The sequence below is a fragment of the Melanostigma gelatinosum genome (assembly GCF_949748355.1).
Source record: "Melanostigma gelatinosum genome assembly, chromosome: 6".
NCBI classification, from domain to species: domain Eukaryota; kingdom Metazoa; phylum Chordata; class Actinopteri; order Perciformes; family Zoarcidae; genus Melanostigma; species Melanostigma gelatinosum.
This window is the reverse complement of record NC_136639.1, coordinates 9,744,719-9,760,041: the sequence shown is the minus strand read 5'-3', so window position 1 is coordinate 9,760,041 and position 15,323 is coordinate 9,744,719. Positions and strand designations below refer to the sequence as shown.

At 43.5% G+C, this 15,323-nt stretch overlaps 1 protein-coding gene across 1 annotated transcript in view; it reads right to left on the bottom strand.

Annotated features, from left to right (window-relative positions):
- The window catches only part of cabin1 (calcineurin binding protein 1), a 33,099-nt gene that overhangs the window by 12,046 nt on the left and 5,730 nt on the right, over positions 1–15,323 (bottom strand). Inside the window, exons 17-30 of the mRNA XM_079270401.1 lie at positions 15,079–15,321; positions 14,815–14,965; positions 14,601–14,716; positions 14,277–14,438; positions 12,623–12,829; positions 12,330–12,475; positions 11,901–12,162; positions 11,554–11,724; positions 10,408–10,497; positions 10,119–10,279; positions 9,810–10,021; positions 6,539–6,718; positions 5,952–6,328; positions 4,576–4,689 (exon numbers count right to left, since the gene is read on the bottom strand). Coding sequence (XP_079126527.1) covers positions 4,576–4,689; positions 5,952–6,328; positions 6,539–6,718; positions 9,810–10,021; positions 10,119–10,279; positions 10,408–10,497; positions 11,554–11,724; positions 11,901–12,162; positions 12,330–12,475; positions 12,623–12,829; positions 14,277–14,438; positions 14,601–14,716; positions 14,815–14,965; positions 15,079–15,321 — 2,592 coding nt within the window. The remainder of the gene's footprint in view (positions 1–4,575; positions 4,690–5,951; positions 6,329–6,538; positions 6,719–9,809; positions 10,022–10,118; positions 10,280–10,407; positions 10,498–11,553; positions 11,725–11,900; positions 12,163–12,329; positions 12,476–12,622; positions 12,830–14,276; positions 14,439–14,600; positions 14,717–14,814; positions 14,966–15,078; positions 15,322–15,323) is intronic.

The following is a 15,323-nucleotide window of genomic DNA, read 5'->3' as shown; positions in this document are numbered from 1 at the left end:
CTCTCAGAAAGCGACACGGGAACTCTGCTCACACAAAAGTCAACACAAACGTGTGCTCGATTTTGTAAAAAGTCAAGAGGAATAAAGAGAGGCGGCGACTCACCATCACCAAAGAAAGCTACTCCACCGTGCCCGTGTTAGTATTCTTTTGGACAGTTTCTTGCTGGCGGTAGCAGCACCAGCAGCCCTGGCAGCGCCTCCACCCTGAAAGAGGCTCACGCTGAGAGAGCAAAGGGTGGGCTACAGTTGGGTGCTAGGGCAGCGAGAAGAAGAGGGAAGCACAGCTGCACACGGCAGAACAGAAACAGAAGAGGAGGAGAATGGCAGCTGCCTTGGCAGAAGGAGAAACGGCGCTGTAGTTGGGGCCTATAAGCTCAGTATGCCACCGACTCGTTCCTCTCCTGCCTTCAAACCCTGCCATCTCAAAACAAAACACCCACGCACTCTATCTCCGCTCTCCCCTGACCCCCAGCCTGCTGGAGTTCTCTCTCTCTCCCCCCTCCTCCCTTCCTCTCTCTGGCACTATACACACAGCGTACAGCCAATCCTCGTAGGCCTCTGCCAGCCAATCGGATGCAAGTCGAGAAACTCCCGCCCCATAAGTACACACCCACACAATACACACACAAACAGAGGAGTGAGTGTGAGAGAGAGAGCGAGAGTAATGAGGAAGCAGAACGAGTGCAACGGAGAGATGAGATGAGTGGAGAGAATAAGGGGGAGGGGTAGAGCGTGATTAACCTGAAGACTGAGCCAAAAGGAAAAGAACAGAAAGCCAATGCTACCACGACCATGTAGTGGGAGGACGGCACACCAATAGTGAAAAAGGACAGGTTTGTAGACGTAAAGACCCTGATTAACCACAGAAACACCGGCTGAAGAACAGTGCTGTCTGAACAGTGTGTTGTACACACACACACACACACACACACTGACAACAGCCCTCACCGTTTTCCTTTCCGCTTTCTTTTTTTAAAGTGGTCGTGTCTCTTCAGCTGGCCACCACAATCATACTTGGCAAACACACCTTGATTTTCCTGCTTCCTGTGGTGCGAGAGGAAAAAACTGCTGAAAAATGTCAAGCGCAAGTGGACAAAGAGCAGAAGAAGGCGATGGAAAACCCACTGGCAGCCAGATTCAACCCAGTTTAACCACAACATAAACTTCTACAACATGTATTCATTGGGCAAACACTCCTCCCCTAAGAAAAAAAAAAAAGAAGAATAACAAGGTTCTCCTAAACGAAGCTCCACCTACTGCACAGCTGAGCACACAAACGTTCGAGTCATACATCCAACCGAAGCAATAACTGTTCCCCAGAAGACTCTGCTAACTGAATATAACAAGACACCGAGGCCTACCTACAAGCAAAGTGACATTCAAGCAGACAAATCAAACATGAATGCTGGTTCTGAAAAGACAGGATCCGCTCAAAACATGTTCTCACCGCTAAGTTGCAAGACCAGGATGGATTTATGTTTTTTAGAAATGTAGCAAGAAGAACATCTATTCTCTCTGGAGCTTCGTAGAGAGAGAGAGAACATGTGAGTGGGTGGAAGAATATGTAAGCAAGAGTATGTGTATGTCTGGTCGAGGGGAGGGAGGGAACATCGTGCCAGAGTGAACACACAGGAGTCCTGAGCAGCCAGAGGGCCTGTTATTACGGCACCATTAAAGCCAATATCATTAGATTCAGCCCTGACATTCTGCAAAAGGGATAGGGGATAATTGCATTACCATATTCCTTGATAATAACTTACCCACAATGATGCCATTGTTACAACACGAGATGATTTTGCAATAGTCTACCCAGGGTATGTGTTACTTAAGAGTATCTGTGCAATTCAAGAGGAAGATGTACCCTTAGAATCCAAGCTACTCCTCAAAAAGCAGGTTTATTGACTGCTTTATAAAGAGCTTTAATACAAGCAGCTGAAATGAAGCAGTAAGTAGAGTAGTGAGTCTGAGCAATAATTAAATATGACAATGAATCGTCTTTCAGTGGAATAATATGGTGATAATACCGAAATACTCACTTTTCCTTTGTCATCCATTTAAGAGAAAAACCATGTGGTTTATTGAATTACCAAAAAACATCACACTATTATGATATATATTGTTATAGAGATATGAAATGACCTATATCACCATGTAATATTGCGCCGCCTTAGTCTGAGGCTTCTGAACTGGCACACAGGTCAATAAAAATACAGGAAAACAAGTATCACAACGCAAATGTCAATGTATCAATAATGTATCGCAAAAGAGTATACCATGACATATTACAACATTAATTATACTTCTGACTCCGTAACTTAATTCAATAACAACTACATACAGAATTATGAGTTGATCATTGGTTTAAAAGTGAACTGGCCCTCTTAGAAAGCACTCATCCCGACAACCACACCAATCAATTATGCAACACAACCTCGTCTGGATCATTTCTGAACAGCAATATATAGGTTACCAGTTAGTGCAGTCCAGCCAAAGCAAGAGGGAGAAAGAAGTAGGGCATTATGACCTACATTAGGGATCTCCAACAGGCTCATTGAGGTACGCACTCAGCAGAGTCAACTTTTCTCGACATCAAGATGTTTAATATGTGATCAACACCCTTTGTGGCAGCTCTCACGCTGGTCATTACAACACTGGAGAAATAACTCGAACACTTACAATACATCTTTCAAACACGGCAATGAGTGATGAGTTCACAGTTTAGAAAAGCTGACTTTAAGAGTTCTGCCTCAAAATCCACTTCTACCTGGTAAAACATGTTATGAACAATGATTTTCTCGCAATTAAGCGCCGTCACTCATGAGGCTCACAAACTAACAGGCTGCGTTTCCACAACTTTGTTAATTTACTAACTACCCAGTGCTCATAGACTCAATGAAAACCAGCGTGTTTGATGAACATTTAGAAAGATCTGTATTGTCCTGTGGTAGTGAAGAGCGAGGGAACAGTTAAGCTCCAACAGTTGGTCTGCCAGGGTGGCAGGTTTGCCTCCAGAAGGGGCTCTGTGAGAACCCAGTGGGAGCCAGAGCGCTGCAGAGCTCTCCTCCAGCTCAGACCTGGCCCACATCGCTTCTACCGTCTGCTACCAGAAGCCTTCATTTGACTCTCGCGCCTACGCAATCAAACGTCCAAAATATTCCCCCGAACACGGACAACGCTGACAGGATGTGACGTTCTGCTTGTGTTATCTGCTCGGTAACAAAGGTGAGTGCATTTGGGCTTTGACAAGGAACAAATAGAAAAAAAAAAAAAAAAAAGGCCAATTTCTGCACGTGTTGAAAAGACATAATATCTGCTTCAAGTGAAAAGAGTTAAATGAACTGACATGCAGAACAGATGACAGATTCAGTCAGTAATCTCCTTCACTGGAACCCAGCAGAGGCCTTGTAATTGTGAGAGGCAGATAATTCAACAATCCCCCCACTGTGTGTGTGCGCGACTGTATTCATAGCGCCGCATGTATCTCGTGATTCATATTTAGGGCTGATCATTTGTGCATCCAACTGAATTACGTGAATAATGTGTGAAAAGGGTAAACCCAACAGTAGTACGCCAATCATTCGCTCATTAGTCACAAACGTGAGGACACACTCCAGTGCTTCACTGCTTCTTCCTCTGGGAGTCACCAGCAGCTGCTACTGTGCAAGTATGTTTTATGATGACGCTTAACTTTAGAGTAAGAAGACAACACATTCAGGAGTATTTTAGAGTCCAGCACATTACATTGTGAACAGTGCTTCTTCTGCACTTTGTACATATGTTTGCAAAAGGCATAGGATTTGTTCTGAAATGTTCCTAAACCAAGTGTGAAATGATTCTCAGCCAGAGGTGATAATTGAAAAAAGAGTGAATATTTTAGTGTTCGTTCACCCAGAAACCTTGGCTTAGCCCAGGTGACAATTTTAACTCTGGAATAATACTTTTTAAAGTACCCTGAATGTGCCGTTATACCAATTCTGAGTGAAAATAATGCATAAATGTATTAGATTTCAAGAAGAGATTTCCATTTCCAAGTCAAATCTTTTATGAAACACTTTCCCTGAAACTCACATTAAGAAACCTCGTCACGTGAAATGTTTTCTATTACTTCTGCCGCACATTCCAAAAATGTTAATGACATCGTAACTATTTTTGGAGTTACTATAATGGATTCCCAATACATGGAGTGATTACATAATCTTGAAAATGTGTGAAGCAATTAAGGATTATGAAGATGTGGTCTGTAGACATGCTGCTGCTTCCACTCCTAAACCTTTAGATTCTGTATGTCACTCGCCATTGCACTCTGTGATATGCAACGGCATCTCTAAATAATACAATACATTTTTGTCGATCTGCCACCTTTATTATTGGTCTGGACCTATGGACCTTATCAGACTTGCTCCGATGACCTTTCACCCCCGTCTGCGGGTGCTTTTTAACCATTTAATAGATTTACTTTTGTTATTATCTGTTATGTGCTGGATACGCTCGGCATAGCTCGCTCTCGATGATCTATCGAAATTAAATAGTTTGCATGACGATGTGTAGAGGAGGACCCGAGTTGAACAGACTTACATTAAAGAGGTTCGTCTTGTTTCTCTCACAGAAGAGTCCTTGTGCCGGCATGTGCTTCAGCTGTTGCCATGGGACACTGCTTCCTAGCAACACATCTCGGGCCCACTGTAGGTTCTGTGGCGGGAAATAAATAAATAAATATATAAATGAAAAAAACACAACATCAATTTGAATGCACACCTCTATACACACACACACACACACACACACACACACACACACACACACACACACACACACACACACACACACACACACACACACACACACACACACACACACACACACACACACACACACACACACACACACACACACACACACACACACGGCAGTATTAGATAACCCAGGGGAGACGCCTCCTTCATCAGAAATGATTTATAGAAGTGATGAACAAACAAAGTAATTAATATATTATAAAAAAGGACAAAATATGCTCATTCGCAAATCAGGAAAATGCAGACCTCGTATTGCGGAGTGATGACTCACAATTCAGTGTGTACACCAGAGACCTGGTTGAGAATATAGCAAGCTAACGCCACCTCATGTTCTCGTTCACTAACCCAGTGGGCTATAGCAGGAAAGTACAGGCTCCCTCTCCTTCCATCTTTGGAGTGAGGATGAAGCTGGCCAGTGGATGTGAGAGGAGCAGTTTGTCCTGAGAACAAAAGGCGGCTCAGACGCTGTTAACACTGGATGTGTCTGGGTGTGAAGGCAGCTAAGCAACCTGTGCCAACACCACCACATAAAACTGACTGTGACATCGAGTCACTGCCAGTGAAGCAGCACCTGTGTAAGCCTCCGTCAAAAGTTATTCTACATTTAACTGAGCCTCGAGGAAATTATTGATAATATTAACTTAAAAAAAGTATTGAAGCTAATTAGGGAGACATAAAACACATGATGCCGCACACTGAGGTCAAATGAGCATATTATAAAACATACAATGTAAAAATGTAAAAAGAGCCATTCTCAATTAAAAAATAAAGTTGGACAAATGGAGCGCTGACAGAAGGATGCCACCAGAGGAAAGCTCAACCTCACTGTGCCAAACTGGCTGAGCGAGCACTGCGCTACCACCCACGCACACCTCTGCCCACAGAGCCTCATAGCCAACACAGGCTGTTTCAGCAACTCGTGTAATACTGCAGAGCTCACAGACCCGAAAACAAAACCCGACAGCCATACTTGTCATTAAAACAATGAAAGTAAAAGTTCATTTGTACTTTGAGGAAATTGTAGGAATTCTTAGCAAGCCCCATCTTCTGCAGGAGGATACTGATTATAGGCGTGTCGCTTAGGTTTAATGTATGACTTGGCCTTTGAAATGCAATGAGAATGGACTAGTGCGATCAATTAACAGGGGGTAGACTGACCTGATGGGTCTTGCTGTTGGAGTAGAAGAAGGCCAGGCGGTAGAGACTCTTGTAGTGCTGAGGGAAGCGGCCGAGGCAGAGGAAGAGAGCACGGACACACATTTCCACCAGCATTCGTCTCTGGTCTCCGAGCTCTGCGGGCAGGGCCTTGGGCACCTCGATCACCTCGGCGGGGGGCTCTGGCTTCCTTTTCCCCTCACTGGCTGGGGTTAGAGGAGCAGCCTGTTGAGAGTGGGATGGCTTTGGAGGAGTGGCTGGGACCGGTTCCACGGAGACCTTGGGGTCTGAAGCCTCGGGGAGCGTCACCACCACAGCCTCTACTACTTCCTGGATAACTTTTTCTTCCGTCTGGATGCCAGAATGGTCTACATGTGGCACTGAAGCAGGATTTAAATGAAAGACTTTAGGACTTGAGTTTTGCATGTTAGATCAGTGTTCTGTTTGCTTAATATGGAGCACGTAAACATCAAGACGCCACATCTGACTATAGGTTTTTCTGCACATTTAAATATGGTACTTTTGTGCAAATTGTGATATAAATTGATTCCATTCAGCTAAGACAATGTAATGGTACAGTCCGAGTGTACCTGTGTCCTCGGATGCGAACTGTCCGTCCTTCACAGGAGTCGTACTTTCTGATGAGGATGAACTGGCTTTCCCAGAAGCAGGTTTGTGGCTGCTGTCTTGTGAGCTGGTGGGATCTGTGAAGGCATCCTGGGTGGAGTTGGAGTCAGAGAGCATCACCACCTCGCTGTCCTGACTGCGGTCTGCCAAAACAAAAAAAACACATCATGGGTCACCAGTTGTCTGGACCCAGATCAAGACAAATCACATCATAGATAAATAGACAATACAAATAGGATTTATTTTTCTGTCCGAAAAGTGTGTGTGTGTGGGGGGGGGGGGGGGGGGGGACTATACTGTAATTTCAGGAGGGACAATCTTTCATTGGTCAATAAATTAAGATGACAGTATAGCATAAATTTCAACCAATTATCCAAAATGTGTTATGGCAGACATTAACCGCATGCCGTGGAGGCCTTTTCAAGCTCTTGTTTTTTAATGCCAAACATCGCCTGTTATAATGTGGGAGAAACAAATATATATAATTATGAAACAAGAATAGGTCATGAGCCACAAATCCTTATTAGGGCATCCCTAATGACAAATTGTTTTAAAAAGGATAAAAGTGGTCCAAAACCAAAATACCAGCATTTCTCTTAATTGCCATGTTGTGCAGCCTCGGCAAAAATACAGTCCTTGGCAGGGAGCTGTCTGTAGCCAACAGAAACAGAAGGGCAATACGCTTTTGCTATTTCAGTGACTAATGCCCACAGGGGACTTCTGAAAAACAGATTCACAGTCATTATTTAACAGCAGAGTTATAATGACACTGTAAGGTCTGTGTAAACTGACAGCTGTGTGCTCCCACAATAACGCACTTCATTTAGGATCTAAAACATCTTAAAAGGCCTCTTAAAGAGTTTGGTGGGTTTGAAAAACAGTACCATTCAGGGAAGCCAGCCACATTGGAGACCTGGGCAGGCAGTAATCATGGTCAAACTCTGGTGAGGCTGTTGAAGATATGGGGGAGCTGGTTTTAAAATATAATCCAAAAGAAATCTGCATCTCTGAATTTATATTTAAAAATCTGCAATTTCCCCTAAAAAAATAATACAATAAATTACCTTTCTTGACAACTGAATACAGATTCGATGCCACTCTCCTTGAAAATGTTGAACCTGATTCAGACAAAAATATCTATAAGTGCAGTGCAAGTGTTTCTAAAGATCAATATTTCTCACCTAAACTTAAAAGAATAAGACCTGTGATATGATCAGTGGATACAACCTAGAGCTGCCTCTTTAGCAAAGCTGTAAAGACACTCACAGCCCTGGAAGACCCTCTGGCTGGCATTTACTGTCATTTTGCTGAAAATGTCAGAAAGAATACTTAAAAGGAAACGATAAAAAGGAGCATTTTTCCAGATAATTATTAGATAAAGTCATGTCTGAATCAGGCCCCACTCTCTCGCCACCTTGCTGTCCTTTAAGCAGGACTACAAGCAACATGTGCATGGAGGGGTATTTTCACCTGCCAATAACAGGCCAGCCACAATCTTCTTGGCTTGACATTTTCACACTAATTGGCCATAATTGGAAATTATATCCAATTAGTGGAACACAGCAACACACATGATTCACGTCAGATTTTGAAATATCTTGAGAGTTTGACTTTTTGTCAAATTAGCCCCACACCACACTTAATAAATAGGATGTAACCACATGATACACCAGACAGTTAAGTGAAGTGTGATACAAGGCCTGACTTGGTCCAGTCGTGGAGACATTCACCCCATTAGAACCACATGCATATAAAATGGCAAAGCAGGTGGTAAAAGCAAGCAGGCACAGAGGTAGCAGGCAGGTAGGTAGGTAGGAAGGAATCCGGAAAGGGTGACAAAACTGGCAACATGGGCAATATGGCTGCGTTATTTGCACATTCAAGCTAAACATGACACATGGGGAGGGTGAACAGACGTCACGGTTTTTGTCACATGGAAAAAATGGTCAGGACGGTTTTCTCCAAACAGCATTTAAGCTTACGTTTCACAATACTCAGCAAGTAATAGCGATGTAAATCTAAATCCAGGCTGCTTTAACTGAATGTGTAAATATACGACTACATGTAAATTCTGACATCTGACATAAAACAATACCACTAAAACTCTCAGAGAAACAAAGACAATTCCCATTTCAACACTGTACAAGAGTACACATGAAAGATGGTCGATGCGCATGACTCAAAAGGTCAGTTATAATGTTCATCGTACACACACACACACACTACTACATGTACATTACTGAAAGCACATCTAACACCTTACTCATGTCACCATCAAGTCTGTTTCTGAAAAACAGTAATTTTCAACTTTTTTTACAGCCAGCTTCATGAGAAAAGTAAATATTTCTATGAGAGTACACTGAAAACCTCCCTGTTTATCACAACTACCGTGTAGAGTACGGTACCTCAACTGAACACAACATCCAATTGGATGAACTTAAACTGTTGCGTTGACTTGCTGGTTTGTTGTGCGTCTCATCTCTGTTCTCATTTCTGCTGCTGTACACAAGGGCTTCTTGCAAAACAGATCTTAACCTCAATACATTACCTGATTAAATGAAGGTTATAATAATAAGGCAGGATAAAAAGGCTTGCTGATGAATATATAATAAGTGTAATCAGGCCTTGGTTACTATTAGTAAAGTGCTCTGGATTAGCATCAGGGATCTCCACTCTGTTCAACCAACACACAGTGAAGCAACAATCAGGATCATTAAGAATGTGCTGCGATGTTATCGGCTTAAGGAAGTTATAACAAAGCAACAATTAATACATTAGGAGAGTCAAGATGATTGGTAAGGAAAGAAAATAAGACCAGCCATCAAGCAATGACTAGACATTGATGTTATTTCCACACACACACACACACACACACACACACACACACACACACACACACACACACACACACACACACACACACACACACACACACACACACACACACACACACACACACACACACACACACACACACACACACACACACACACACACACCAAATCCATTTGTTTTTACTTTGTCAGGCATAGCAAATCAGTCAAATAATCAGAAGCCATATTGCCCATTTCACCACATCCCAATCACCCGGTGCATGGGGATCATTGTAACTGAAACCAAAGCCATTAAGCATGGTGATTAGCAATCTGCGCACTCCCCAGTGGGCTTCCTGTCCCAGTGCAGAAAGGGCAAAGAGCCCAACCCCAGAGACAGTGTCTAGGACTGGGACTGTACCATCAGCCTGCTGCTCCTCATTCCGCTGCTGCTGCCACTGCTGCCGTCGGAGAGTTTTGCGTTTGGCGTAATCATGGTCAAACGGCGTGGCCACGTAAGGCGGGGATGTCAGACCTGGGGTGGCAGCCGACAGATGGGAGGAGCCGAGGACGTTTCCTATGCAAACTGACGAGCAATTAAAGTCTTCATCCGTCATGGAGGGGGGTTTCTCCCTGCAATAAATCAAGAACAACGTTGAGGATGAATGTTCAGCCGTGAGACTGAATGCGTTTATCGTAATTCCTGCTGGATTATATCTCTGTATCTTACTTTTCAAGGGACCTCGGCATGCTCGGCATGCTCTTCTCTTCCCCCCTGGCAAATGGCCCAATAGCGGCGTCGACCAGCATACCGAACAAGAGCTCGTGTTCCAGATCAGGCACATTCCCCTCTAATAGTTTTAGAGTAGTGGCGCAGAGACGGAAATGCAACTAGAAGAAAGAAGTCAGAAAACAAAAGTCTTGTGCACAATGTGTTTAAACGTGAATGCCTTCAGACAGTTATCCAACGTAACACAACCAATGTGACAACTAGAAACTAGAGGCAACATGTAGTTCACCTCAAGGGCCTCCATGGCCAGGTCAGGAGGATTATGGTAGTGGATTTTCCGGGGGTACCTAGCAGCTTCTTCATGCAGATAGTGGGCTGCCTATAAATGTAAAGAGGAGAGAGAGTCACCAACACAATCATCTGGCTTTACAAATGAACGGATCAAATGGAGGGACGGAGCGCAGTAAGAGGTAGAGGACCGCCATGTGTACGGACATCAGGGTTCATGGTGTTCAAGCTGCCCCACTCATCCTCTGCTGACCTCCGGGACATTAATATCATACAGGTTCATCTGCCTCCAATGATCTAACCAGAACAACAGAGCGATGACTAACTCCATACATTCTTCGCTCAGAAAAAAAAACATCTTGCGAGGGCGGAAGGGCAGCGATCTCTGTTTCTGTAGGCGGGTTATGAAACAACTCCCGGGAGAGCAAGAGAACAGTCTGCAATCAACCGGAGGAATATTCTTTCAAGTACGGTTATTATTTCTGCTGGTTTTTACCATCATATAAAATGTTCCCTACTTACCTCACTGACTTCTATAAATTATTGTCCATTCAACTGAAGCACTTAGAAATATGTTTCTCATTGTGGAAAAACAAAGTACAGGTTGTTAAATCAAGACTTCAACCTCAAGGAAATTCATTCATTTGAATATCACAGACACTGTATGCAGAGTGTATTTTGATGTTAGAAATCACCTTTTAAGCTTAAAGAACCCGAGATTTCTGTATTTGCCCAGTGAGAGAGCAGCATCCTACTACAATTCTAAAATCAGTTATCAGGATCCTTTAAAATGTTCTCTATCCGATATTCAGAGCATTCATATACTGTATATAGTATATTCGTGCATGCAAAGGTGCCCCACTGGCTATCTTATGGCAGCATCTCTGGACTGCGCTCATACGGCGGTTACAGCTGATAAGTTTGCTGTTGGAGTCGTTTGCACGGTTAGCGTTGTTAGCATCCTGAGCTGCAAACTGCCAGCTCAGCCACGGGGTCTTAAAACACTTTATTTAAATACTTCCCTTCATTTTTTTTGACACATTTTATCTCATACCAGAGTAAATAAACACCTCAACAATTAAGTTCATTATTAAACATAGATGAGAGATTCAGGTCAAACTTGAGTTCCTAACCTGACATTGTTTACCTTTTTGTAAAGCTGCAGATATTCCACAGGAGGCTGTTTGCGTTTCTCAGAGATCTTCCCGAGCATGTAGTGAATGAGCCACTCCTCTTCATCACTGTCACCCTCACAACGGGAAGCTCCCTGGAAACACTGGAACGCTGTCTCCAACATGGAGTCTCTCCTTTCTTCCATCTACACACACACCCACACACCTTCAGCTCAAGGCGATCGATCAATTTACAACAACAAGTGGAACAAGCAAAAATGACAGGATGGAAGCGACATCCGTTTGACACAAAGTGGACGTAACATGAACTGACAGGGAATACAGATTAGCACCAAGATAACTTTGTTAACATGGACCTCACCTGTTTCACCACCTCTGGGGGGAGCTCGTTGCGCCACTGCTTGAGCTGCCTCGAAGCAAATGTGTGCAGCGCGTATGAAATGGTACCGTACTCGATCCACAGAGACAGGTTGGAGCTGTCTATTACCAGAGCCCTCTTAAAGCAGTTAAGCACAGCCTGGGAGTGCTTCCAGATAGGAACGTCACTTTTCAGCTCATTGGAGTTTAGCTTTTCCTGAATGCGACTGGCCCTCGCTAAAGCCATACCTGCCCAGGAGTCAAACCTGAGGAAAGATTCATGTTTCGAGTAAAGTCACTGCACTTGATGTATAATGGTAAAATGCAACATGACAAACCCTACACATTCACACGTATTTGCTAATATTCATAACATAAATAGACGTTTTGTAATGTGAATAATCATTGACACTAGTGCAGAGCAATGAGCTACCTGTCGGGACACACGCATATGTCATGCATATAGAACTTGATGGCTTTAGACTGCTCCTTGTTCTTGAAATGGTAATCAGCCAGCAGGTAGTAGATCTCATTGATGATCGGAGGTGCAGGAGCACTACCCTCAGGAAGGCATGGGGCCTTAAAGAGATCAAAATGAAATCATTCTTTAATACATCACGATTCTCTGTGACAAACCTGCAAATGAAGTTAAGAGAGTGACAAAAACTATTTAGGAAGCCTGAGTCACTGCTCTTCCTCACATTCAGTGTGGGCCTAACAACTGACCTTTTCTGTCATGCCCTCAATGTAGGCTGCCACTTCATCCATGGTGAGAGTGGGGGTGTCACTTGTGGGGGCGATGCCAGCAAACCTCCTCAGCAGATTGGCCAATTCTGCAGACACTGTGCTCGTTTTATAGCTGTCAAACTCCGGCAGTGACTTTGGTTTGAAATACTGGAACATGAAGAGGGCATCACACCACAGCAGCTCAACCTGCAAAACACAGAATGATTCCACAGGAAACATTGGCGTCACAGTCCACTGTACAGCACACAGCGCCAGAGCAAATGAGTGGTATCAAGATCTCCTGGAGACTGTCCTCTTGCACTGTGTTTGCATAATTACAGTCAGTCCTCTACGTGCACTGATACTCAACTGTTGAAATGACACCCACCTGGTGGCTGGACACATGCACTACAAAAATACAAGAGACCAGGGGCTCAACCAAGATTCACAGTGTCATGAGTCATTCCAGTGGTTACAATCTCACAATATTATCAGAGTTATGATATTGACTCCGAGTTTCATATCTAGATAGAATATAGCTGTTCACAAGGCTAGATTAGCTAAACATGTTTGCATCTTAAAATCAGCTTGAATAGGTGGAGACAGCAGTGGACAACAGTAGGTGAGGTGCAGGAGATGCGATTGTGCCTGTATGTTGTTTGCAGTTGATCTAAACGCGTTCACATTTCTTACTCAGTGAATTTATGGCATTACACCGTTATTGGCATTTCAACGCCTCAATTTTAATTCGATGACACCCGATGTGCGTACCTTACGAGCCCACGTAACCGCATTAATGGATGAAGCTTAGCTCTGTGTTGTGTGCGGGTCAATGAGGGCACATGTTTGCGTCATTGGCAGTCAAACACATGTGAGAAATCATACCAATTAGTCAAAGCCTTGAGCCATTTTCACCACCTCCTCACTATTTCACCGCCTCTTTAACACCCTTTGGCTATTATCTAAATAGCAGCTCAGCCACATTGGAGTGTTCTTGTTTGTTTCACATTTTAGATTACATAATATTGGTTACAAAAAAAAAAAAAGGGTCACGCAAGCATAGCTGAGATAGACTTTTGCGGTATGTAACTAAATTGATTAACTTCCGAGCAGCAGTCACCTCAAGTTCATGAAACTAAGTACTCGGGCTGCACAATTATGGCCAAAAAGATAATCATGATTATTGTTTATAAACATTGAGATCGTGATTATTTATTGATTTTAGGGACAAATTACTTTCATTTGCACTTTCACAGTTAAATCAATAAAACACTGCTTTCACTTCCATGTTGTGCTACATTCCTGCTGATGGACAAATATTTTAAAATAAGGTTAAAAAACAATATACAGTGTATTACTCTTCTACTCTGGACTGCCGGCTCACATTCACATTGGTTTTTCACAGGCTGATGCTGTAAAGTACGTCGCATGACCGCTTCCCAAAAGTGAAGCTCGATTGCACCCTGCTGGCTATTAGTTAAGGAAGCGCTTGATTTGATACAGCAGCAGAGTTTTCTGTGAGCGTAGCACACGTTCACAGTCGATCGCGTGCTACGCGATCAATATTTGATTAATTGAGCAGCCATCCTAACTACAATATATGAATTCAAAAGGCATGAACAGAGAGATGTTTAGAATCATGCGAGTGAGTGACCTGTGGAGACGAGTGGTCCTCAAGGTAGCGGGACTTGCTCTTCTTACTGGGGTACCCATAGAGGCAGAAAAAGCACTGTTCCAAGGCCATCTCCAACTCCTCTTTGTAGGGATGAGAGTCACTGTTGGAAGAGGCTGCGACCTCCTTTTTCAAAACTTGAACCTGTACCAAATATAAGAATAAAGCTCCGTCGAACTGCTCAAATTGTTAACACAAATGCATTAAGTTACAGTAACACCAATAAAAAAGGCAAATATGCAAGCTGCATATTCATATTCAGTCAGAATAGAGTACAGGCAGAGAAGAGTCGACAAACAGACTTACATAGAACTTGAGGAGTGCGCCGTCCGAGTTGCAGCACAAGGAGCGACGTCCGAGATACTCATGGGCTGTGTTCAGAAGCATCAGGGAGGAGGGCAGCATGGGAGTGTCTGAGTCATCTGAAAAAGACTTGAAAGGGTCATTCGGTGTGACCACTACCATGGCATAAACACCAAGGGAAACCCAGAGGCATGAAAACAAGAAGAAGTCAACAAACCATCATCCCCTACAGATATATGCTGTCGAAGCATACAGTTGAAAGCAGCCTCCTCGTGTTTGATAATGCGATACAGGACGATCCAAGGCAGAACCGAGAAGAAATAAGGCTCCTTGGGATCGTCCGAAATGTTCATGCTCAGATCAATCAGCTGAAAATACGAAAAACAGCAACACAATGAATGAATCAGATCAGTTTCTTATCAAAGTGTCACATTAACAAATGTATTAGGAAACTAAGTGTTTTCTTCGGCTCCCTTCTTACCTGAATTAGATTGTTTGCTAGTCGAGCCATACTAGAGAAGTGGGGGACATTGCTTAGAAGCTCAGAGTTTTTGATGAAGCAGATCTCGGTGCCATCCAGCAACTTTCCAATAGTACTGACCCACTCCTCCTTACTAGGAGGAGAGTTGTTTGGAGCAGAGTTGAGCTGCTGCAGGGCTTCATGCAGAGCCAACTCGCTGCACTCAAAACATTGCTGGTAGTCCTGCAGCTTCAACAGCGCGTTCT